The sequence below is a fragment of the Amborella trichopoda genome, chromosome 11, assembly GCF_054954075.1.
Source record: "Amborella trichopoda isolate Santa Cruz 75 chromosome 11, AtrichopodaSantaCruz75HAP2 v2.0, whole genome shotgun sequence".
In the NCBI taxonomy this organism is placed as follows: domain Eukaryota; kingdom Viridiplantae; phylum Streptophyta; class Magnoliopsida; order Amborellales; family Amborellaceae; genus Amborella; species Amborella trichopoda.
Genome location: NC_142346.1, coordinates 48176591 through 48203587, shown reverse-complemented (window position 1 = coordinate 48203587; position 26997 = coordinate 48176591). Strand labels below are relative to the sequence as shown.

General features: G+C 33.9%; 2 protein-coding genes across 20 annotated transcripts in view; both read left to right on the top strand.

Annotated features, from left to right (window-relative positions):
- The window catches only part of LOC18427805 (monooxygenase 1), a 32717-nt gene extending 23648 nt beyond the window's left edge, over window positions 1-9069 (top strand). For 4 of the 10 annotated variants that reach the window (XM_088851265.1, XM_088851266.1, XM_088851262.1 and 1 more), the window contains 4 exons: window positions 3375-3415; window positions 4999-5164; window positions 6685-6916; window positions 8490-9069. In XM_088851265.1, the coding sequence (XP_088707391.1) occupies window positions 5009-5164; window positions 6685-6916; window positions 8490-9025 (924 nt within the window). In that variant the 5' untranslated portion in view covers window positions 3375-3415; window positions 4999-5008 and the 3' untranslated portion in view covers window positions 9026-9069. Of the gene's footprint in view, window positions 1-3364; window positions 3416-4998; window positions 5165-6684; window positions 6917-8489 lie in introns of all 10 variants that reach the window. The other 6 variants (XM_088851259.1, XM_088851261.1, XM_088851257.1 and 3 more) reach the window with 3 other exon arrangements.
- A 438-nt stretch (window positions 9070-9507) lies between these two features.
- On the top strand, window positions 9508-26634 carry LOC18427804 (monooxygenase 1). Of its 10 annotated transcripts, none has more exons than XM_088851250.1 (8): window positions 9511-9840; window positions 12495-12660; window positions 14390-14610; window positions 21224-21370; window positions 22453-22503; window positions 23695-23860; window positions 25022-25253; window positions 25940-26634. In XM_088851250.1, exons 2-8 carry the CDS (start codon window positions 12532-12534, stop codon window positions 26476-26478), a joined length of 1485 nt encoding a protein of 494 aa, XP_088707376.1. In that variant the 5' UTR covers window positions 9511-9840; window positions 12495-12531; the 3' UTR covers window positions 26479-26634. The 10 variants fall into 10 exon arrangements, 8 of the variants coding, with proteins under 8 accessions (XP_088707382.1, XP_088707376.1, XP_088707378.1 ...); XM_020663284.2 differs by having other exon boundaries at window positions 9660-9840; window positions 12472-12660; XR_016043835.1 differs by lacking the exon at window positions 23695-23860.
- Window positions 26635-26997: the final 363 nt, after the last annotated feature.

The following is a 26997-nucleotide window of genomic DNA, read 5'->3' as shown; positions in this document are numbered from 1 at the left end:
TTCTACTTCTAGTGGATCTTATACAGAAGACATAGATAGTAACGACCTTGATTTTATAGGAACAGATAATTCTTCTATTGAAACCAATACAGAATCCTCAGAGGATTGTAAGTGTCCATTACCCCAACATAATGTTCATACACTTACTCAGGAAGATAATTTTATTCTAGATATTATAGATAAAAAAACTGATCCTGATGAGAAAAGAGCTATCATTACTCAATTTATCAATATTACCAAAAATAAATCAAAATCACCTATTATCAAAAATCCAGATGAATATAATTTCTCTGCTATTATCAAAAGAGTAAGTGATCAACATACTTCTCAAAAAGAACCTACAATCTCTGATCTCAAAAAAGAGATTAAAGAAATAAAAACTGAAATAGTACAATTGAAAGGAAGAATTCAAATATTAGAATTACAACAAATGTCTCAACAGGATTCTGAGACAGACGAAATAGAATTTAATAATTTGATCACTGATAATCCAATAGAGACTATTGATCCAATAGAGACTATTGATCCAATAGAGACTATTGATCCAATAGAGACTATTGAATCTTCAAAAGAAATAACAATACCAATTCCTTCAGTTAATTTGATAAATAAAATAGTTATACAAAAATGGTTTGTCCAAGTGAAAATCATTGTTGCCAAAAATTATAGTTTTGAAACATCAGCTCTCATAGACTCAGGAGCTGACCTCAATTGTATAAATGAAGGACTTGTACCTTCAAAATATTTTGATAAAACTACTCAAATATTAAATACAGGAGATGGCAGTAGATTATTTATCAAATATAAATTATCCAACGCCTCTGTATGTAATAATCACCAATGTATTGATACACCATTTATCATGGTTAAAGGATTAAGTCAATCAGTAATTCTAGGAGTTCCATTCCTAACATTGTTGTATCCTATAACCATAGATGAAACAGGAATGTCATCAACAATTCAAAATATTCCAATACATTTCAACTTCATACATAAACCTAAATTAAAAGAATTGAATAATGTCAAAAGCCAATTACAAGACAAAGAAAATTTTCTTTGTACACTTAAACAGGAAGTCAAATACAAAGTAATTGAAGAACAAATACAAACGCCTTCAATACAACAAAACATTCAATCAATACAAAACCAAATAGAAACATCAATCTGTAGTGAACATCCTAATGCTTTTTGGGATAGGAAAAAACATAGTATAAGCTTACCATATGAATCAAACTTTACTGAAAGCCAAATCCCTACCAAAGCTAGGCCAATACAAATGAATACTGTTTTATTGGAAATGTGTCGAAAAGAAATAGCAGAACTCCTACACAGAAAGCTCATACGACCAAGTTCTTCACCTTGGAGTTGTGCAGCTTTTTATGTTAATAAAAATGCTGAAAAAGAAAGAGGAGTTCCTAGATTACTTATAAATTATAAACCATTAAATAAAGTGTTATATATATATATATATATATATATATATATATATATATATATATATATATATATATATATATATATATATATATATATATATATATATATATATATATGGGAGGAAATCTCTTAGAGAAAAGATAGCTTCTTATGAATAGAAACATTGCGATAGTGGTATCCTCTTAGAGAGAAAAGAACTTCTTATGGACAGAAAAGATTGAGATGTTTGTTTTTAGTAGAGAAATAGTTCCCATGGAGATTGTTAGTAATGGTTGCCAGAAGTAAAGAGAAAAAAGGAATAGTTGTTTAAAAAGGTTTGCACTATGGGTTTTGTCGAGGGTTAGAGAGGTAATTCTATGTTCTAAAATCTATGATATAATTTTATCGTGCCCGTGGATGTAGCCCTTCTAGGGCCAAAAATCAACATGTGAGGACTACTGCTTCCACGGACAACAAGTGGTATAACAATAAAGATTTCAAATGCAAGGTTCCACATAGAAAAATTTGATGGCAAATACTATTTTTCTACAAGAATGATGAAGACATTTATGTGGAAAAAGATGAAGAATTTTTAAAGTTATCCAATGGACGTTGGCACAGACAATTTTGATATTAAGGTGGAGATGGATTTAGTGCTATCCAAAATTACCCACATAATGAAATCCCATTTTATGTAACTCGAGACTACACTAAGATGGACTACACTTCGTTCGCTGGTAAATACGGATTGATATTATATTTGATAAGTTTACTTAAAAAAATAGAAATCCAAAAATATTAAGACTCTTGGATATATCTCTTGGTATTGAGATATATGTAACATCTATAGGAAGTTGCATATTTAATGTGGCTTTTTAATCTTATATATGGGATGAAAGTGCAGAGAATTAATATGCTCTATTTTGGTCATCATATGGGAATGAAGGTTTTCTCTAGAGAGAGACAGGGGCAGGGCCTCTTGTGCATGAGATGCAAGGTTTCCTCTTAAAGAAAAGAGAATTTATTATGGATAGAAATATTGCGACAGTGCCTTTTGTAGACTCTGAAGGTTTCCTCTTAGTGAGAAGATAATTTATTATGGATAAAAATATTGCGATAGTGCTTCTTGTAGACTCTAAAGATTGAGAGGTTTGTTTCTGGTAGATAAGTAGTTTCCATAGAGATTTTGGGTGGTTCACCTTTTAGTTAGAGAGAAAGTCAGTTTTCCGTTGCTCTTGCGCTCTCATGTCTCTATCTGGTGTTGTTGGGAAAGAAGGGAGAGTAGTTTAAAAATGTTTACCCAACTGGGTTTTGTCGAGGGTTAGAGAGGAAACTCTATGTCCCAAAATCTATGATGTAATTTTCATTGGTATAAATGGATTTCAATTTGTCATGCCCATGGATGTAGCTCTTTTGGGCCGAACGACGAAAATCTTTGTGTTCTTATGATATATGTTTCATACTTTATTTCTCTCACTTTATTTGCCAAAAATCAACCCGTCGGGATTAAACCTTTCACACACAACATATAGGTCTACTTGATTTGAACAATTTTAAAGTCTAAATCCTATAACTAGAGATGAAAATAGTTTCTCAAGCCATTCCTAAGAAGTTTTCACACCAACATTACATTTATGATAAAATTTATAGGTACGGCTTAATTGGATTATTTAATATTGCAATCTTATGCAAAACACACCCTTTTTTAATATCTATTGTTTCAAATTTGAAATTTGGAACAAGTAGGGCCAAAGCCAAATCATCCAATTGCCTGTTACTATTCATTTATTCAAATCTGAATAGGTATTTTTTTAAAAGAAAAATATGATGAGGTACTTTAGTAGAATGATCTTATTTAACCATTTTAATGATTTTTTTCGAAGTGATTTGACCATTTACAAAATGATTATTTTCAGTTATTCTACTTTGTAATCAATCTCTGAAACAGAATGACACAGGTTTCACTTCGAGATGGTAGGCAACAATCAACGCCTTGCGGGTACGTCTTCTTTAACAAACATACAAAGCTTTTACTTAGATTAGCTAACAGAGGGAAAGTATTATATGCTCGCATTAGTGTTCCTACATTTTGCTAGCCCCTTCTCAACCGTTAGATGTCAGTAATCGATAGTTGGGATTGCTACTTTTCCACTCAAAGTATTCCAGTGTAATAGTATATGAATGGTCAAAAAATCAAACCGGTCTTTAACCGTCCTAACCTGGCAAGTGCTGATAGGACAAAAAAAGTGCTTTTTTAAAAAATAAAAAATAAAACATAAAATTTAAAAATATGAAAAAGATATTTAAAGCATGATTAAACAAAGCACATCCTAATGAAATTGAAAATTAGTGAAAGAATGGACTTTAAAAAATCAATTTGTGCTTAAGAGTATTTTTTAATTTTTTTAAAAAAGATGGGAAAATGTAAATATAAGCATTCATGACTTTCTAATATTTGCCAAAATGATAAAAACATTCAAAGACGCATTACAAACAAATTCCTTATTTTATGGGATTTTATATATTTATTTTTGATTTTTTTTTTTTTTAAATATCCAACCAGATCACCAAAATCAACTAAAACCGGAACCAACCAGTGCCCGGTTCCTAGTTGAACCGACCGATATTGTGAACACTTGAGTGGAGGAAGGACACAACCCGACTATTAGTTCTTGATATATGACCGTTCGGGCAGTGCTTGTAAGCTATAGGAAAACCAAATACTAGCATCGTATACAAAACCTACTAAAGAAACAGAATGGGGAGTATTTCATACACATTCATCTATGGAATGTCATGCACCATAGAAACATCAGCCGTCCATTATCGAGGACAGACAACGGCGATTAACTATAGGGACATGACATTCATCCGGGTATGGTATATCCGCAACTGTCAACCACAAGGAATGGACGGTGATGCACTTAATGCCATATTTCAATCTTCTCTTTTCGGTTTGCAAGCCAAAATGACTATAATACCTCATGGGTAATTTCATGGCTCACATAAATAACCTCTAGAGATATTTAAAGTTTTGTTTTAAAATATTTAACTTAGGTTAGATACATATGATCATCCTAAAACTAATATTACCCCCCCCCCCCCCCCCCCCCCTCCCCCCTCCTCCTTCTCTATTTTTGAGATGGATTTTAAGATTCAATTTTTAAAGACAGATAATATTTAATATGGAGATTATAAATATGAATAAATAAATAAACTTTAAAAACTAAAAATAATATTTCTAGTACAAAAACATTTGGATCATTAGTTGTTGCCATTGTTTTTAGATGGAACACCTATTTGTATCCATCTTTAAGATGGATGCTTTACACTTTCTGGACCATATATAGAAATGCGGTCCAACCCGCATGAAACAATTTTCAAGAAAAAAAAACCACAAAAAAAAAGGTTCGCGTCTCGATTGAATGAGGGACTCAAGCTAAAAGAGATCTGGTTCTGGTTTGACTTGGCTGGGTCTGATTCAAACTTGTTATTCTTTTACTATGATTTTAATAAAAATAAAAACTATATAATAAACCTAAATGCAAAGAAAATTTATTATTTTGTCTTTTGAATTGGTAGGAAAGAAGAGATGCGATGTATGAAAAGGAGTGATCTTATGGAAACTCTAGCATATGAGTTACCACCCGGAACCATCCGCTTTAATTGCAGAGCAATCGGTGTCGAGATTTCTCCAAGTTCTGATTCCATTCTTCACCTAGATGATGGCACAACAATAAGATCAAGGGTAATTTTCAAATAAAAAGGTTACTATTTCACCACGATATTAGTTATGGAAAAGCATAGAATGAGACTATTTACCTTTGGCAATTAATCCTGACAATTGGGTGTGAAATTGGGTGGTAACATTTATCATTGATCAAGCTCAAACTTCAAAAGAAATTTTTTCAAAAATTGTAGCATACTAAGCTATCAAATTTCACATCCAATGGTTGTAAGTAATTGTGACCACCTTGTATCAAAAATAAATGGTCTCATTGTGTACAATCTCATTACTCTAGTAACGAATTACTTATGAGGATACTTTGGATTGAAATTTTAGGATCCATGTTGAAATCATTAAATGAGTAATTAACAAGAAAATTTTGAAATTGCGTTTCCAAGCACTTAAATCTAACTGTCCAGAAATCAGGGAGTCTTTGTTCGATCCTAGCTTAAGTTGTTCAGTTATTCAAGCACATATAAAGCCTTCTTTTCATTCTTTTTGTTTTCTGAAGGGTGATCCCATGAGGAAAATAAACCCCAAAATTTGGGGTCCTAAAAGTACTTCTATCTGAGATTTTTATCTGGAGCAGTAAATGGACTCTATGCTCCTAGGGAGCATTTTTCTTTTTTTTTTTATTTGAAAGATAAACATTATGTATGCAAAAATATAAGCCTCCCTTAAAGAGAAGCCATACACTCTAGATCTCTTACTAGGAACTAGATCACACACTTAGTTCTCAGTAACTACATTTCTTGAAAAAGGAGCAGTTTCTATATGGTGTCAACCACACCTCTAAATATTGCTAATCGATGCAACTTTGGTGCTGAAAGCACTTACGATGACCTCGACATCTGTTTTCAACCCTGATTATAAAATTTAAATCTCCAAAAAGAAAGTAGATCGAGCAGATCTATAAGAATTTTGAAAATTTGAAAGTGGATGGCCTGGATAATGTATGACAATGTATACTATTTTAGGAATTTAAATTCTTTTTCTTTTTATATCCAAACATCTTAGGTCCCAGATGATCAAATGTAGGTCAGAACAACCTTTTCGGGTGGATCTGTGGTGCACCTAAAATCTATATCATAAGGTTGACATCTTAAATAAAATTTTTGCTTTTGAAAAAGATGTCTATACCTACTACAATTTGCGAAGATTCAGCCCCGTGTTGCACCTATTCATGTAAAAAATGGATAAAACACCAAAAAAAAGCCCATCGAGATAGATATACAATATTCCCTTCAAAAGATATTTCTCTATATAACCTTCTTGAGTTTTCATGTAATTTCTTTTTTAAGGTTGTATATAACAATACTACTTATCTTTAATACAATGATATTACAATCACTCATAGTTATCATATGTCAAATCCAAAAAATATGGAGGCTTCACAAGGTTTAAAAAAAAAAAAAATTAAAACTTTATACAGACATTTTCAAACCACTGAATTTCAAATCTAACTTAATAGAATTATTGTGACCTCTTTATATCATATACATCTCTACATTTAAATCATTGCCTTCTCTCTCCTTAGACAGGTTGTAGTCGGTTGCGAAGGTGTCAGTTCCATAATTGCGAAGGCATTGGGAATGGAGGCTCCAAGGATTGATTCCCGAATAGGGATTAGGGGGCTTACTACTTATGCAGGAGATGGACACAATTTTGAGAACCAAAATTTCCTATTTAGGACTGATAAAATTGTATTTGGGAGGCTTCCAATCAACCACAACTTGGTCTACTGGTTCATGAGCCCCATTAGGGTTCCTCAAGGTAATGAATTTGCAATTAGATGTTTTTAATATTAAAGAAAAAGGGGAAAAATGAAAAAGTATCAATATCACCTAAACTATCAAATATTAAATATTTTATCTATTTATCAAAATACTGCTGACGTTCAACTATTATGACTCATGATTAGTGTCCTTTGCTGTGTATATTGAAATTAATTTTTTTTAAAAAAAGGTAAAATATCAAATAGTTAGTCAAACATTTTAATAAATCTTCAAAAAAAAAAAAAAAAAACCCATATAAGATAGGGCAAGAATAAGATAATTATGTTGGATTGATAGAAGCTTTATTATGAATAAGATAATTATGTTGGATTTGGTGCTATCTAAACACCAACATAAAGAAATTCCCTATTTTATGGGATTGATTAAGAAATTCCCATATTTTGTAGGAGTGAGATATTTCCAAATTTTGTGGGATTGAGATATTCACATTGAGATTGATATTGATAAGTTCTTAAAAGAAATAGAAATACAAAAAGATTAGGACTCTTGGATTTATTTGTTGGTCTTTTGAGATATATGTTATATCAATAGGAAGTTTCCTATTTTGTGTGGATTCCTAAATATATATATGGGATGAAAGTGTTAAAAATTCGTGTGCTCGATTTGGGTCACCATATGGGAATGGTGGTTACTCTAGGGAGAAATAAAGGTAGATCATCCTGTGCATAAGATGTGATTTCCTCCTAGAGAAGAGATCTTCTCTTTTAGTTAGAGAGAAAGTGAGTTTATCGTTGCTCTCAAGTCTCTATCTGGTATTATCGGTAATGATTGCCAAAAGTAAAGAGAAAGAAGGGAGAGTGGTTTAAAAGAGTGTGCTCGATTGTGTTTTTGTCGAGGTTTGTTTTAAAATCTTTGATGTAATTTTCATTGGTATAGTGGATTTCTGATTGTCGTGCTCATGGATGTAACCCTTTTAGAGTGACCTATGTAAATCTTTGTATTCTTGTGATGTGTATTTTATTTACCAAAAATCAACACATCGAGTTTAGAGCTTCCACACACAACAAGTGGTATCATAGCACAACAAGTGATATCAAAGCACAACAAGTAGTATCAGAACACAACAAATTACATGCTATATTTCACTAAAAAAGTAGGGCCTTTATAAGGTGTTATGGGCTTGATAAGCCATCTTAGTTGCGTAGTAAAATTTGGAACCTTATTGATTAGGCAAAGAAGAAATAATTCCATAAGCCTAAGATTTGAAAAGCCTTGACCCAAACTCTCTTACCAAATGTTGCAGGTGCAAATCTACTTAAATTTTAGTTCAAAGGCCATTTCATGGAATTACAAAACAGAAATTTATATAAAAAAAAAATACAGCTAATTTGTCAACTATTTATCATTTTAAACTATTCCGATTCATGATCATGTGCGTTTCAATGGGATCTTTCGAATTCGGTCAAAAGAAATAAGTACACTACTGTATATTTCATGTTTTAATGTTTTCTATATTACATTTGTGATACTTTCGGAAAACAAGATGATCTCTCCTCAGTCCTCGCAAAAATGCTTCCGACAGCTGATGATTTGTATGTACAATTGAGCAGATTCCGATAATTCGAAGGATCCTGTGCTCATAAAAAAGCTGGCTCTCGAAACCATTAATGATTTCCCAGAGGGAATAATCGAAATGGTTAAGCAAAGTGATCCAATTTCATTGAGCCTCACTCGGTTTAGGTTCCGGCCACCATGGGAGCTGATGCGAAAAAGTTGGCACAAAGGCACAGTCACTCTGGCTGGAGACGCCATGCATGCCATGGGACCATATCTGGGTCAAGGTTGCTCGCTAGGCCTAGAAGATTCGATCGTGCTAAGCCGGTGCATCGGGTCAGCCATGCGCAAAGCTCGAAAAGAGAATGACAGGCAAACCAGAGAGGCTATAAGCTCAGCAATTGAAAAGTATGTGAAAGAAAGGAAGATGAGGGTGCTAAGGATGTCTAGTCAAACTTACCTTAGTGGCTTGCTGGTAAAGCCGATATCACCTGTGTTGAAACTGGCCATCCAAGTTGTTTTGTTCGTTTTGTTTGGGAAACAGTTCAGTCATGCTCAATATGATTGTGGAACTCTCTTGGCCATATTGTAGAAGTGGTACAAATCATTAATCATAGACATATTGTTATTTTGAAAGGCTCAGTATCATATTACCAGAGAATATTGCCAATTTGGGAAAGGGGTTGGGGTGAGAGTGGAAGCACCCCCAATGCCTCTGTTTCACGTTGTGGCTTACATTTCCATTATAATAAAATGTTTTGGATATTAAAATTATAATTATGACAAAATTTAGATGTACGATTTAATTGGGTTGTTTAAAATTGCAACCTCATGTAAATCACACCCTTGATAAAAACCTCCCGAATAGGTTTTATAAACAAGAGAGTAAATGAATAGCATGCTCCTAGAGGAGCATAATATACGCTCTATAGTGAGAAAAATGTCGATCAGTCATACGAGGAAGTAAATGAATAGCTTGCTCCTAGAGGAGCATAATATACGCTCTAGAGTGAAAAAAATGCCAATCAGTTAGACGTGAGAGATCATAAAGATCAACGAGAGAAAAAGTGATATGTCAGATCAATGGTGAGAGAGAGAGATCACATCAATGAGGAGAGAGAGAGGAGAGACAAAGAGAGGTGGTTAGTGAGAGAGGAGAGAGAAAGAGAGGTAGGTTGGTGAGAGAGGAGAGAGAATAGAAAAAGAGAGGTGGGTTAGAGAGGAGAGGATAGAAAAAGAGAGGTGGGTTAGAGAGGAGAGAGGAGAGAGAAAGAGAGGTGGGTTAGAGAGGAGAGAGGAGAGAGAAAGAGAGGTGGGTTAGAGAGAGTTGAGTTGGTTGGAAGAGGTAGAGACAGTGATCGTGGGTGGAGGAATCATAGGGCTCGCCACAGCCCTCGCTCTGCACAGGTTCTTCCCTTTCCCTTACTCTCAATTAACTCTTTCAAATTTAAGCAATTTATCAAAACAAATTGAGCAATCTATCAAAATAAATCGAAGTATATGCGATCGAATGCGTATTTTGGCAGTAGGAATAGAGGAGACATGATTTTCTTTTCTTTTTTTTAACTTTAATCATGAAAGATGAAACTTGTTTGGTTTCTAATATTTCTCAAAAGAGAGAGAAATTGGATGGTTATTTGACAAAGAGGGGAGACATGAAACTTGTTTACTTTTCCATAGAGAGAGAGAGAGAGAGAACGGGTATTTGACAGAGATAGAGAGGGTGAGACGTGAAAATCCTCGTCACAAACTTGTTTAGTTTCCTGTTTTAAAACCCAGCGATTTTTTTATCTCAGATCCAAATAAGAATCCTTCCCCTGCATATATTTTTTCTTATGCTTATTTGATAGTTTTTAGATCCCTTCTTAACTTCCACCCTATAAATTTATATTTTAATTTTTATTTCTATTTTATTTATTTTTTAATATAATTCTAGATACTGATCCAGCTATTGACATGGATAAATGGGTATCCCACTAATCGAAGTTTTGAAATACTAGAGAGAGGGAGATTAGATGGACATTTGATAGAGCACGAGGAGATTGAGTGTGTATGTGAAACCTGTGTAGTTTCGATATATTTAGATTTCATTTCAAGTAGTAGATTTCAGTTCAAGTAATTGTGAGCATGTCACTAGACTCAAAGTTTAAAGGAAAAAGTTTATATGAGGATGCAACCATATAATGTAGAACTATGGGTGCACCTCAAAAATCAATTGGAAAAGGTACCCTTTGATCGACCATCTTGACATCGAGATATATGATCAAAAAAAATAACAAGATTTTAAGTCTTAAAAATAGTACATTTTACCACATATTATCTATACCGCTTATTTTCAAGATTTTCGTATGTTTATAGATGTACTTAATTTTAATTATTTTTAAAATTTAAAATTTTATAATTAAATATAACAATAGATTTTGAGATAATCTTAAGAACATTTTATATCAAAATTATATATCATGATAAAATTTGGCGGTGCATCTTACCTCTTCAACAGATGCATCCGTATGCCAACTGCGCCCAAGTTTAAAATATTTTTTTTTCAAAAAACATCCTGAGCCGTCTAATTTGACATTTAATGATTGAGAGTAATTGTGATCTCCTCGTAAAAAAAAATGAATACGCTCATTGTATACAATCCCTTTCGTGATGGTGTACTTTTTTTGCTTTGAATTTCTCTTGTTGTTGCTATAGATTTTAATTGATGAAGGGTTGGTATTAAGAGCGTTGTCTTGGAGAGATCCAACGGTATGAGATCGTACAAAGAATTTTGGACGGTGATGAGGGTAGGTAAAATCAATGTTTATTTTGGCCTATAAGCGTTAGAAAGATTTTTCCATATATATATATATATATATATATATATATATATATGAGAAATGTTTATATGAGACCCCAACAACATATAACTTCGGTGACCCCACTTTTTAGCAGCTCGATGTGAATCGAATGGCTACCATTGTTCATACCCTAATGTCACGCTAAACACTGTTTTATTTACCTTTTCTTTTTCTTTTTTTTTTTTACAAATTATTTTTCAATGAAAGTTTGGGCTTCCAATCATAAAATTAGGGTGAACCTAGAAAAACTAAAAAAGTAATATTTTTTATAAAAATAAATAACCAAAATGCCCTTGAAATTTTCAGGAGTATTCTGATAATTTTTTAACAATGAAAATATTTTATTATTATTTTATCATGTGTGCCCTTGTCGTATCTATGCATTCTCCAAATTTTGCTTTTAAAATGATTTATAGAATAAAAATTGAAAATAAAAATATCTAATATGTTCGATCAATATCTGATTGTTAAAAGTCAGTTTGTGACATTGCGACTCAAGCTATCTTAGCCATGTATTCAGATCTGATTGCGACTCAAGCTATTTTAGCCATGTATTCAGATCTGATGGCTGAGACTAGGGGTCACATATACTATGTATGTGAGGGGGCTAGAAACACAACCTTCCCTATATGTAATGCTTCTAATTGATATAAAGAGCTCCATCGGGTTAGACGATAATTAGCATTATCATAATCAAGTTGGCTATTGAACTAGTTAGGAGTTGGTCCAGTCAAAATTGCACTCCTACGAGTCAAACTAGTTAGACCGAATTAAAAATAAAAATAAAAATAAAAATAAAAAATAAAAAATAAAAAAAAAAGGAAAAATAATCTAGGGATATAAAATATATTATAAAAAAAAGAGTGAACCATTGATGTGTATCACTTATTTGCACAAAATTTGAAAATTATTTTTTTATACACAATTGTTGTTATACTCCCAGCCACCCCATGTCACGTCTAGTGGCTAGGCATATCATAGTCTTTTTGTATCGAAGGTCATTGTTCTCATCTTATCATCATCATCATTATTTGAGTGTTGTCCTCGACTATTTGGGATTGACTGCCCGAATTCGATATCATTCTTTTACTCAATCAAGCTCAGACGAAAAAATAAAAAGGTTATGTTAGTTTATGATTTCCCTAAGAATCTAAACTCTACAAAGCATATGAATTATGTTTAAAAATGAAATTAGGTGATTTGCTGCGCAATTGGCAGGGAAGAAGAGGCGCGTTGTCTTAAAAGAAGTGATCTAATGGAAACCCTAGCACATGCATTGCCACTTGATGCCATCCGCTTCAATTGTAGAGCAATTGATGTCCAAATTTCTCCAAATTCTTTTCCCATTGTTCATCTTGATGATGGGACTACAATATACTCCAAGGTATATACTCTAACAGAGTTTCTTTTATTTTCCTCATGATATAGGAATGGAATTCAAGACGTCTTTTTATGACAACGTATCAAATTTTCCACTTAAGTTTTGTGAAATCTCAACCATTGGACAAGACAGGGAGCTTTTTCGTAAGATAACGGTGGGTAATAGGCAAGGAGTTCAATGTAAAAATTAAAGAACATAGACATTAGCATTTAAATCTACGGCCCATAAACTCAAGGGCCCATATAATTTGACCCACATGTTCACGATAACAACATGATCCGGAGGTTGTCAACATTCCATCACTGAGTAGGAAGGTGATTGTGAGAGTGGGCCCATCAATTGTCTTTAGTTCATCGATATTTCTCATTGCTCCTCGATACCGTCAAATCCATTTATTTGGTAGATGCTCATGTTGTTGTTGTGACCATATGGATCAGGGTAGTGATTTAAAAAACAGATTGGTGACCCGGATCGAGCACCCCACAAATCGGTCCGGATTGACGAATCAACAGTCTGAATCACCGTCTTATTGTACGAATAAAATAGTAAACCAAAGAGAAAACATGAAAATACAGTGAACATGCCAAAAACCAGTCTAGATTGGCGAATCAACAGTTTCAACCGTCATTTTACTATGCATAACTGTCGGTTCCCTTCTCGGCCCAGCCGCTTTCTTATATATACGTAGAACTGGAATGGGGTGACCAGCATCTAGGTTGGATTAGGAGATTCTGTTCCGACCCGTCGTTTTTTAAATAAGCGGATGAGACTATTTTTTCTTTAATAATAAATATCATGAAACAAAAAGCGATCTTGAGAGAGCACACTGCACACTTACACGCTCGGAAAAATGGCATATTTAGCAAGAAAAAATAAAGAAAAATATGCTGAGTTTCTCAACATTTAAATTTGTCAAAAGAAAATTTGTATACTATCTATTGAATCTTAGGATGCTATTTTCTTCGAGCACGTATAAATTGTCGGGAAAATTTTTTCATTTGTTCAAGGAAAAAGCTTGGGCGCAAGGTTGAGGAGGTTTTGCTCTAAATTTGAGATCCTAAATAGGGTTTTGGCTGGGAGTGAATGTAGAATATGCCATGGGTCGAACATCTTATAATCTTTTGGCTATATGTTTCCCTAAATGCGACTCTACTCCATATAAATAATTTGGAATTTTTTTTTTGGTGTACAAAAATTGAACCGGCCTTGGAAACTGGCCATGGGCATGTATCGAGTACCCAATAAACCAAGCCTAACTGGGCAAGTCCCAGCTAGTAAAAAAATATTTAAAAAAATACAAAAAAATTTAAAAATTATGAAAAATGTATTCAAAGCATGATTAAACAAAGCACATCCAAATGAAGTTAAAAAAAACATACATTAAAAAAAAAAAATTCAATTTGTGCCCAATGGTATTTTTAAAATTTTTCAAAAAACATGGGAAAATTTAAAAATGAGTACTAATGGCCAAAACACTTTTCAATTTTTGCCAAAATGATAAAAAACATTCAAAAATACATTACAAATAAATCTCTTATTTTTGGGATTTTATTTGATTTTTAAAAAAAAAATTTTAAATATCTGGCCTCATCACCAAAACCAATCAAATAGGAAACTGCCAGTGACCGATTTGAACTGCCCGAGTTTGCCAACATTCTTTTAAAAAAAAAAAATTAAAACTTCATTTCTTGTACTTGAACTACTAGTTTTGCTTGGTCTTACTTATATCCAGGTTGTAGTTGGATGCGATGGTGTTAATTCCATAGTTGCAGAGTCATTGGGAGTTAGAGCTCCAAGTTTTGATTCCATGGGGAGAATAAGGGTAGTCACCACCTATCCAGGCAAGGGCCATGATTTTGGTAACAAAAGCAGCAGAGTAACAAGTACTCAAATTGTATTGGGGAGGATACCAATAAATCACAACTTGGTCCACTGGTTCATAACCTACTCGAGGTAATAAACAGTAAGATTAAATATATTTAGAAGATCCTATAAGACCATTTGTCATTTGTAAAAATATAGGTTCAATTATTCTTGGCTGTTATGATTTGAAATCAAGTGCCTGTTAGATTTTCAGTTCAAAAGAAAAAATTTAGCCCAAGGATGAGACATCTGATGGCCACATACTACTATGACCTCGTTTTACCAAAAGTAAATGGTGTTATATTATATAAACCTATATCTTTAGGAGGTAATTATAATAAAAAGGGACTTCTGATGTGAAAGTCATTGCATTTGCAAATGGATTATATAATATAGACAATTTTTTTTTTTGGTACAAGATAATTACAATCATTTCTAGTATGTGAAATCAGATTACTAGTGTCATTTGTTTAGAAGTTTGAAAAAAAACTATGTCAGATTTTGAGCACAGTCAATAGCACACCCCAATCTACTGAATTTCATATCTAATAGCTAGTGATGATTGTGACTTTTTCGTACAAAAAAATAGAAAGTCTTATTGTATATTTTTTATTTTTTTATTTTTTTTTGATGAGTCAGTTGGGAAAAGGCCTCTACCCTTGGTAGGAATTGAGTCTAGGACGTAGCCTTGCAAATTATCAGGTGCTGACCAATTAAGCTCAGGCTCTTTTCCTATATTTTCTCTTTATTAAGTTACAGAACAAGGCAAATATACCATTCACCAATGAAACAAGATGATTGAGATGCTCCCCATAATAAAACTACAAATGTTCTTATTGCATTATGCTGAGTACCATTACTAGCATATTGTTGCTTGCTATTCTCCCCGAGCACACACATTAATTATGTGTGTAGGATCCTAGGCCGTTTCATCTTAATCTAACGACCCTGAGCCCCTTCAACAGCCGGTTATTTTAGTGGAGTACTTTTGTGATGCCACCATTATTTCGGGCCCGTGAGACATTAGGCAGCTCAGGTTGTCGAAATGCCTATATCTCCTCATGCATATAGTTAATATGTATGTGGGGAGACGAAAAGAAAATCCTCCGTATGTCGGCCTAACCATCCGAATGTATGAATAGATTTTGAAATCTCAAAGGACCCTGTTCTCATAAGAAAGGCAGCTATGGAGGCTGGAGCCTATTTCCCAGAGGAAATTATCACAATGGTTAAGAACTGTGACTTGAGTTCATTGAGCCTGACCCAATACAGGTTCAGGCATCCACCTGAGCTCTTGCTAAGTAAATGGCACAAAGGCACTGTCACTTTGGCTGGAGATGCCTTGCATGCTATGGGACCATACATGGGTTAGGGTTGCTCTGTCGGCCTCAAAGATGCAATCGTGCTAGGCCGGTGTGTCGGCCTAGCCATACGTGAATCTCGAGAAGAGATTGAGAGGCAAGCTAGAGAGGCAATATGCTTAGCAATGGAGAAGTATGTGAAGAAAAGGAAGATGAGGGTGCTAAGGATGGCTAGCCAAACTTACTTGATAGGCTTATTGGTTAAGGCCTCCTCTCCTTTAATGAAGGTGTTCTTACGAAATATGATGTTGGTTTTGTTTGGGAGTGAGCGTACTGACACTACATATGATTGTGGAACTCTCTTTACACCCATCTTAGAGATTATAAAAACCAAGAAGGCCATAAAAATCTTTGTGAATTTCAAATGATGTTCATTATTTGTATAGATTTTCTTTAGGAACCCGGCAGTTAGCCGTTGCTGGTAGCAACAATACATCTCAAATTCGATTTCTACCTCTGGACTAGAAAATGCATAGATTTTCTAATGCAGGACCACCACAAAGGCAAGGGTGCAATTTTAGTTATAAATTGAATCAAAACCAGAGGGAATGGCCCGGGTGGTTAAGGGGAAAGGAATCTCAATGTACCGTCGGACGCTCCATTCCCACTCTTAACTTGGAAAGAAAAAAAAAAAAAGTAAAACTAGATTTATTTAGTGTTTTAAATCAATTTGAATATCTTCATCATCATTATCATAGCCTTTTTCCAATTAATGGTGTCGGCGGCACGAATCCCGCCTCTATTAAGGGTTGTACCCTCAGTGAAGCCATTCAAATTAACTTGAATATAATTTAGCGAACTTGGTCTTGAACTAGAAGAATTGAGATTTTATTCTTTTTTATCAGCAAAAATGACTAATTGGATCAATCTTTGTTAGTGACTTAAGGTTGTTTTTTTAACTATTTAACTTCAAATTTTCCCGCCTAAACTCGCTAGAAGTAGTTAGAAAAGACCAAATGCCATTATCATAAGGCACCTGAGTTTCCTTTGTGGTTATCCCACGTGCTCCCAGTGACTATAACTTCGATTAAATGAGATTGTAACATGTGTCATCCTTTCTACCTGCTCCCGTTTTATCGTGCATACACTCCATTAACAATCATTTTTGTCCCTTAACATTTAAAATGGGTGGCGGTAAGAGTGTCATTGAATAGACACAAAGTTTTACAAAAAATATTCTTGGACTTCATGACTCATCCCAAGCATTTCAATTTGAAATCTAATGAGTGCAAATAATTATGACCTTCATGTACAAAAGATAAATGACTTCTTTAAAAACAATTTTTATCACTTTGTGACCTTCTCTCAACGGGGGTGGGAATCTTCGCTCCCTACATGCATGGAGATATAAAAGGTTAGATTTGAAGTATGGATATATAATAGCTAAGAAGATTCGATAAGGGTCTTCATTTGAACTACTCCATTCAATCTTCCTAGGAAAACACTGAGAAGCAAAATAAATTTCATTTAGTTGTGCCTCACCCTCCATTCCCACTATTAACATATCAACACAAAAAAGACAAAAAAATAAATTTCATTTAGTTGTGCCTCACCCTCCATTCCCACTATTAACATATCAACAAAAAAAAAACAAAAAAAAGAATTATTGAGTTGCATGGAAAAAGTATTATCACTAAGGGAAAGAGAAAGGTTTGTTGCCTTATTATCTAAGTGGTGGTGGGGATTTAATAAATATCATCATTATGGCATAACAAGAATGGAGTGGAAAAGGATACATTGCTAATTGTGAATGGAAAAAATAATTAAAGGGATTATCCATAAAGAAACAATTAATCTTTTGTAAATAGAGGTCACGATCATTTTTGTCTCTTAAATTTCAAAATTGAATAAACACAAAGTTTCAAGAAAATGAAATATTGAACTTTTTGACTCACCCCAAGCCATTGAAATCTAATGTGTGAGAATAATTGTAACCTTCATGTACAAAAGATAAATGATCTTTTGTAGACAATCACATGATTAAAAGGTTGTCAAGATTGTTTAAAGATTGTGTGGAATGATGATAAAGGAGATGAAACTTTGTTATGCTTGTTGTATTTACTACAACCAGTTGATATTATTAAATGTTTGCATACAGTAATTAAAAAATAAGATATTATATACTATGAGATCATTTGTTTTTTTGTACAAAGTGATCACAATGATTTTTAGTCATTAGATGTGAAATTCAATAGATGAAAGTGTGTCACAACATTCGAGATTTTTTGTTTTAAACTTTGTGCGCAAACAATGACACATCATCAACCACCCCATTTCAAATCTCACAGAGTCAATGATGATCGTGACCTTTTTGCATGAAAAGTAAATCGATTCGTTGTATAAATTTTCTAAAAAAAGAAAAAGAGCATTTGTCAATTTTCAAAGAGAGAGAGAGTTTTCATTAGCGAATTAGAGGGACATGGCTATGGGAACGCAAAAGATGGGAGGTCACCTGAAAGATGTGAAACAAAGGAGGACCACATACAAGGACTGCCGCCCTATTAGGAAAATCCTTGTAAAAAGGTCGCATGTCAAAATGTCCATGGTAGATCCTAATACAGGCTTTTGTTTTTCTTGAACTTTATCCCAATAGAGGCAATTATTGTTTGATCATCGGTTCTGGATCCGTCGAGTGAGGGCTAGCCGGACCCATACTTATCAAGACCGAAATGGACTGGTAGTCCAACCAGTCGGATCCACAATTGGTGTATTGGTCGGTTTGGTACTGAAAAAAAAATCAGATTTGGTAAAAAAAATCATCCAACGTTAATGCCCTACAAATTTTAGCCGAGCTGATTGACCGGTTTCGACGGTTCAACAAATCAAACAAAGTGGGCAGCTTTTTTTTTTTTTCTATTTTTATTTTTTAATATATGATTTTTTTTAAAACTACTATTTTCATTTTAAAAATCCCATCAAACTAGTTCGACCAGTTGTCGAGCCTATTTTGATAAACTAGAGCCCCCACAAGTTCAGTGGCTGGTCCAATCCTAATAACACTTGTCAGACATACTAAATTATGTGTGAATGAGTCAGGTTTTGAGTAGCCGGACCATACTAGAATTACACCCAACTATCAAGAAATGTTATATGTCCTCAAGTAATAACAAATCTAACCAAACAAACCCCAATGCGTGAGAATAACCAAAACAGGCATGATTACGGCATGCTTAAGGCGACCAAGGACCACGCACTGCAATTTGCAAAAGATCGGACCATAATGAAAAATAATGAATAAAAATGAATAAAGAGTAAGAAGCAGAAGAGAAAAATAGGGATTGTACACTATATGAGACCATTTAGTTTTTTTCATTTTTAACCATTTGATGTAAAATGTAATATATAAAAGTGTCACAACGTTCTAGAAATTATATTTTAGATTTTACGCTCAAATAATGACACATTTTCAACAACTCAATTTGATATCTAATGATTAATAATGATTATGTCTTCTTTCTATAAAAAAATAAATGTCTCTCACAAGTTACATAACGAAAAATACACAGGGTAGCCTACACAATTTGAAAAATCAAAATGATTTGTAACTAACACATGCCATGAACCACGAGGTCAAAGCTTGGCATATAATGGAGTTCTTAAATCATATAAGAAGCTATTATTTTTGAGAAATTTGTGAAAATCAATTATCTAAAAGATAAACTATTTAACATTCTATCTTTTCCTTTATATTTAATTCAAACCATACGATCATAGTCATGAATTGGAATAATTAAAAATAGGTAAAAATTAAAATTTAAAAATCTAAACATCCCATCTATACTTTTCCATTTTTTAAACATTTACAAAAGGTTTATATATAGAAAATATTTATATAGAGCCGAGGCTCTAAACAATCAAATTAGAGCCCACCTCAAAAATTTCACTAGAAGATGTTGTTTTGATGCCCAAATATATTCAAATTGATCATCTGAACATCAAGATGCATGAACATGAGAAAAAAAAAAATGGATTTCAAGTTTTAGAAACAGTGCATCTTGCAATGCATTTTTGGACCATCAATTTTTAAGATTTTCAAGTTTTCATAAATGTACTCGATCTACACCTTTTTTTAAGCTTTAAATGTTGTAATTAAATACAAAAATATATTTTAAGGTTATCAAAAAGATTTCCAGTATTGAAACCACATTTATCGACACTATTTGAAGGTGGACTTTATTTTGATTGTTTAGAGCCTCGGCTCTATACAAATCGCATTATATATAAAGGGAAAGTATATAATAACTCTATTTAATTTCGGTCACAAATGCTTTCTCGTTATAAGATGTAAAATCGGGCGGCTGAGATGTGTCATTGGCTGCTCTAAATCAGATATTGAAATTTTTTATTTTATTTTATTTTCCGGATGATATGCCAAGAGAGAATACACTCCAAATACCTATTTTTTACATCAGACGGCTTGAATATATGTGACCCTTGGGCATGGAAGTTAATGGTCTCATTTTATACAATTTCACAAATATATCAATAAGGTATATGTGGCATTTTTAGAGAGAGAGAGTGACCAATCAAAGGATAGGTTAGAGAGAGAGAAACAATAGATTATAGCATGGATATATAGATACATTGGAGTACAAGTAGAAGAGAGAAAAGAGATTGGGCTGTTTAGAGAGAGAATATAAGAGGTTGTTGGTCTAGAGAGAGAAAGAAGATGAGTTACATGGAGGAGGAAATAGTAATTGTGGGAGGAGGAATCATAGGCCTCGCCACCGCCCTCGGTCTTCACAGGTCTTCCCTTTTCCATAAAATTACATGTTAATACAAATTGAAGCATATTGAGTACATGCATGAGTGTGCTCAAATGGAAACTCGCTTAATTTCTTTCTTTTTTTCACTTTTTAAGAATATTACTTTCGAATTTGTAATTTTTTTTAAGGAAAAAGTTTATATAAGGGCGAGGCCCTAAACAATCAAATTAAGGGGTACTTCAAAAATTTCATTAGAAGAGGTTGTTTCGATTCCCAAAAATCCTCATTTTGGTCATTTCGATCTCAAGATGCATGACCGGAGACAAAATGGATTTTAAGTCTTGAAAATAATGTATCTTATAATGTATTTTCGATCAGTCAATTTTTAAGATCTTTAAGATGTGCTCGATCTACATTATTTTTGAAGCTTTAAATTTTATATTTAAAGGCAAAAATAAACTTTCAGGCCGTTACAAATATTTTCATGATCATCTTTTGACACTATCTGAAGGTGCGTTTTACTTTGTTTGTTTAGAGCCTCGGCCTTACACAAAACCACGCCCTTTTTTAATGTCGTTTTTATTGTGAGAAGGGCTCTTTTTTAACGTCTCTCTTTTTCTTCTGAATTTGTTGAAGGCATGGAGTGAAGAGCCTGGTTTTAGAGAGAGGAGAGTTGTTGAGGTCAGAAGGGGCAGCACTGGCAATGTGGACCAACGGTTGGCGTGCCCTTGATGCTCTTGGTGTTGGTGAAACACTAAGACACAAATCAATACCAATACATACGTACTTTCTATCTCTTGGACGTTCTCTCTAAATTTTGTTAATGCACTCTCTCTTCAATATCAATACCTGCATACTTCTTTCTCTCCATGTTTTTCCTTCTCTCTCCATCCCCTTAGGACTTTGTTTAGACGGGACCAGTACCTGGTTGCGGCCTTTTTATGGTATCTTTGACTTTCACTCGCCTCTCTCAGGCTCTCTCTCACCCTCTCCACTCTTCTCCCACTCGATTTGGAGAAAATCGAGTGACGGAGAAGAAAACGGAAGAGCGAGACCAAAAGAGAGACGGAGTGCTAGAGATATGAAGGAGATGCATTATCTAGACCGTCAACTCTCTAGATTTTTAAGTGTTCATAGATTTGTTCAACATAAATTATTTTTTAAACTAGAAATTTCATAATTAGAAATAAAAATAAAATTTCAATCCATCATAATGAATTTTGATTATGAAAGGGCATCTTTTGATACTATTTGAAAGCACGCCTTAAGTTGATTGTTTATGGCCTCAGCCCCATCCAAACCATACCCTTTTAATATTTGGACACCATAGTCAGGGAGGGAAATATTTGTTATATTATTTCATGGAAAAGTATTTTGGTCGGCTGACTCTTACATCTACCGTAATTTTCAAAGGTTTTAGGACCCCAAACACATACCAAATCGTCGTAAATCTATTCCATCTCAAATCAATGAAAAATTTAAATTTCCATAACATAGTAGTTTTGAGAATCAACAATTTTTGAAGAATTAAAATTAAATTAACAATTCAAAAAAAAAGTAAAAAATAGGCCATTTTTAAAGCTAAGTACTTTTTCTCTTTTTTTCCCTTCAAATCCAAGATCGTGAACCGCAAAATTCTTTATCTAAAGTCGTTGGGAGGTGGATTCAAAATTTTGATCCAAAATCGAGTCCCTGGACGCACCTAAACACTATATTGATATTATTATTATTATTATTATTATTATTTTGGGTTTTTTTTTTTCTTTTCCTTGACATGTTATCAATGGGAATGGAGGGTGAGACGTTATGTAGAGGAATGATTACACTGGCAACTCACCTTTATCTCATATTTTCTCTTGAATCAGAGTGACCGACGTTTGTTTTGAAGAAGGTCGACAACGATCAATTCCTATTGGGTATATCTCCTCTCACATGTATACAACTTTTTAAAAAGGGTCTGTCTACAAAGATACCCCATTTATTTTTCGCACAAAGAAGTTATAATTATTCTTATATTTCAGATTTCAAAATAAGTAGTTGTAAGAGTGTCATTGATTAGACATAAAGTTTAAAAAAAAAAAAAATATCGAGCTTCATGACTCACCCAAAGCCATCCAATTTAACATTTATTGTATAAAAATAGTTGTGATCTCTTTATACAAAAATCAAATGGTCTCTTTATAGATAATCCCTTTAAAAAATACTCTCATGATCAAGGCACAATTACCTTAAAACATTTGTTTTATGAAAAGACAAAAAAGTTTCAAAAAATTTCAACATCACTTCAAACATAGCTCAGTTTCCAAAGTCTTTTGTTTTAGAAAAAGACAGAAAAATAGTTATCGAAAAATTCCTACAATACTTCAGTTGAACAGCCCAGCAATTACATATTTTTCTACATATCAAAATTACCTCAAATATTTAGGGCATATGCTGCTATGAGGTACGCTTAAAAATATAAAATAAATAATATAGTAATAAAAATGATCAAAATACCCATACAAATATTTCAAGGGCATAAAGATACCTTCATATTTTTATAATTATTTTCCTCTTTCTCTTTTTGGGTACGTGATGGTTAAAGATGCACACGACCCAAATTTGAGGTAAACATGATTTGTAAATAAGAATAATAATAATAGTTCAAATACTATTGGACGACTGTAGTTATCTGATACACGTTAGATAGTGATGAGCCATAAATGAGTTACTACATAAATTTTGCTCATTTGTGTTTTTTAAATATGCACAAGAATTAGGAATTTCAGAGAACATTAAACCTTTCCCAAATTTTCAAAGGCATCTTAGTAATCAGTATGCAAGGTATTCCTGCAAAACATCCTAAGATATTTCACTTTGTACGAATTATTTCATAATTCTTTTTCCTGTTTTTCTAAAGAGATTTTCAGAAATCCCTTGGGCTTGATCTCATGGCGAAACCATGAGGAAGAAAGAATAGATAAGAGGCAACACATTTTTTTGAAATCAAATTCCGAAAAATTTTAAGAAAAAACAATATCTCCTTGAGAATTCAGAGTAAGAAATACTAAAAAGCCCATGAATCTAAATATAAATAACAGAATTGGCTAATTGTTGCCAATTGACAGGAGAGATGAGGTACGTTGTCTGAAAAGGAGTGACCTCATGGAAACCCTAGGAGAATCATTGCCACCTGAAACCATCCGTTTCAATTGCAAAGTTGTTGGGGTTACAATCTCTCCATTTTCTCATTCAGCTGTTCATCTTGAGAATGGGACCACAATCTCAGCCAAGGTAATCTTCCATGAAAAGTCCTTGCCCTAATAAATAAATAAATACGTAAAACAAAAAATTTAATAGAAGTCACTAAAATATAGTAAATGTGACAGGGAAAGTGTATGATCAACCAAAAAAAAAAAAAAAGAGAGAGAAAATGAAAGGACAATTATCTACAAAAAAAAAAAAATGATTGTTTATAAAGATACCATTTATCTTTTGTACAAAAAGATCACATTCATTATTGCCCTTTAGACTTCAAAATAGGTAGTTGTAAGATTGTCATTGATTAGATACAATTCCAAAAAAAATGATCGGACTCCGTGACTCACCCCAAGCCATCCAATTTGATATCTAATGATTAAAAATAGTTGTGACCTCATTGTGCAAAAATAAATAATCTCTTTATAGACAATCCCAAAAAAAAAAAAAAGAGAAAGAAGGGGAAAAGACACTAGCATTATATGACTACATGAATATATAGCAATGAGGATCACCATCCAATCAAGGGATTAGATAGTGATAAGAGATAGGGTGGAAGAGTGTCAGAAAAACCACGTGGTCGTCTAGGGACTCGTTTGAGTCGGCAGCTTAGATTGGGAGCGAAGTGATTGTGGGCTGGAAAACCCCGGAATCGCAAGGGTTTCCCGTTCTATTCATCATTTTCAAATTTTTCTAAATAAAGTTGCTTGATCCGATTCAAACTTGCCTGAGTCAAAGGGGGTGGACTAAGATCAAGCTTTGTTGAATTGGAGCTGAGTCTGACTCTTTAATCACTGGTTTAGAAGTCATAGCATGTTTCATGGGTCCCACTCGCTCTCCATCACCATCCTAACCATTGATTGGACCATAATGGCCCTTACTACCATGTCATGTGCTCAAATCATGGCATACATTTCTTAAACAACACCACAAAAGCTAATAAAAGCCCAACAAAACTTACCCCGCCCTAAACCAAAAAAAAAAGAAAATATTTTCTTTTCTTTTTTTATATTCTTGATACGTTACAGTTAAGGACACATATTAAACCAATTTTCTTTTCTCAATAACAACTTCAATTACAGGTAGTAAAACCACTATTTCTCTCAGACTGTTTCTTGTTTTTTACTTTCTTTTCCTGTTCAATGGCCAGTCTGGACTTTAAAACATCGATTGTTCCTATGATGTCACCTGCATCAGGTTGTACTAGGCTGTGATGGAGTTAACTCAGCAGTTGCAAAGTCATTAGGATTGAGAAATCCATGCTTTGATTCCTTTGCTGCTATAAGGGGATTCACAAGTTATTCAGGCAAGGGGCATTGTATCGGGAATCAAATAATCCGACTAAAGAATGATCGCATGGTCGTTGGGAGGCTCCCAGTCAACCACAACTTGGTTCATTGGTTCATAAGCAGGGCATGGGTTCCTCAAGGTAAGAAATGTAAAGCTTTCGAGTGAATGCCCACAAAAACCTCAGGTGCATAATGGCTGCAAAGAAAAGTCTCAGTGATCAACCAGAATTTCGCTTAAATAAGGAGACATATGAAGCCATGCCCCAAGTTAAACCATCATTGGGTGAAAATTGGAAAACTACACGGGTTTTCAGCTCTAATACTCCATTTCAGCAGATATCTGCTAGATTTAAAGGCAACGAACAGAAAAAAAAATTGCAAAAACTACTAAATGTCTCTAGTGTTAATCTCAAAAGTGTTAGTGTACAGTCGATTTCATCAAGTCATGAGAGCCCACTAGCAATATACAACTCATTCATGTGGTCAGATAACTAAAATGCCCCCAAAAGATCATCATCATCCAAGCCTTATCCCAATGATTTGGGGTCGACTATTTCAAAATTCACTATAAGATGTGGCAAAGTTTATGCTGACTGGACTTTTTTTTTTGGGTAAAAGAAAGAGCCAACGGATTTAAAGAAAGCATCTCTACCTGGACGTTAAGAGAAAGTTTAAGATCCTCATCCTTATTAGACCAAAATGCACCCTAGAACAAAAATATAAAATCACCCTCACATATAAAGATAAAAATATAAATAAAACACCAAACCATCCCCCTATTCTTCTTACATCATTGCCGCCTAACCATTCAAACTGTATCAAACAGATTGCGAGATTTCAAAGGAGCCCAAACTCATCAAAGAGGCAGCACTTGGAGCCATTTCCAAATTTCCAGACGAGATAACCGAAATGGTTAAAAGTTGTGACCAAAGTTGTTTGAGCCTTACACAATATCGGGCTCGGTCCCCATGGGAACTCTTGGTAAGGACGTTGCACAAACACTCAGTAACCTTAGCTGGAGACGCAATGCATGCTATGGGACCATACACTGGTCAAGGATGTGCAGTAGGGCTCGAAGACTCTGTCGTGCTAGGACGGTGCCTAGGGTTAGCCATGCGTGGGTGCCACGAGGAGAGCGAGGATCAAACTAGGGTTAGGATCAGCATGGCTTTAGAGAGATATGTAAAGGAAAGGAAGATGAGAGTTATAAGGATGGCTAGCCAGACCTATTTAGTGGGCTTGCTAGTAAAGCCCTCCTTTTCTCCATTGAAGCTGATTGTACTTGTTGTTTTGTTGCTTTTCTTTGGGGGTTTGCAAGGGGGCACTCAGTATGATTGTGGTACTCTACTCAGCCCAAAAAGTTAATTGTGGCAATCTCTTGGCATCATCTCAGAGGTTTTAGGTTCAATCTTGTTTTGTATCTTTTATTTTTCTTTTGGATACGCTTGGGTGTGGCATAAGACTTGTTTTAGACTTGCTTGAAGTACTAGAGAGAAAGAAGAATGGGAATTGAAATTCAAATGATGAGCTGAGAATGTCAAATACAATAAAACACCCTATGCTGATACCACTGTCTGTGACAAAATTTGTCCACAATTTAGTTTGGTCGCCTAGGTAAGGACCCGGTTTCTATGCGGCCAAGCCCGCATATGTAGAAATACGGGTTTCTTAATAAATCTGTTTTTGAGATGGATTTTAAGACTTAATTTTTAAAGACATGTAATCTCTAACATGGAGATCATGAATATGAATAAATAAAAAAATTAAAAATAATAATTCTAGTAAGAAAACATTTGGACCGTATGTTTCCATTGTTTTTAGATGGAACATCTACTTGCATCCATCTTTAAGATAGATGCTTTACACTTTCTGGACCGCATATGT

What these genes read in the sequence shown, in the direction of transcription:
- LOC18427804 (XM_088851250.1), top strand. Translation starts at nt 12,532, where the DNA reads ATGGAAACCCTAGCACATGCATTGCCACTTGATGCCATCCGCTTCAAT. An exon ending in TGGTTCATAACCTACTCGAG is followed by an intron (nt 14,611 to 21,223) that starts GTAATAAACAGT and finishes AATTTGTTGAAG; the next exon opens with GCATGGAGTGAAGAGCCTGG. An exon ending in AAATCAATACCAATACATAC is followed by an intron (nt 21,371 to 22,452) that starts GTACTTTCTATC and finishes CTCTTGAATCAG; the next exon opens with AGTGACCGACGTTTGTTTTG.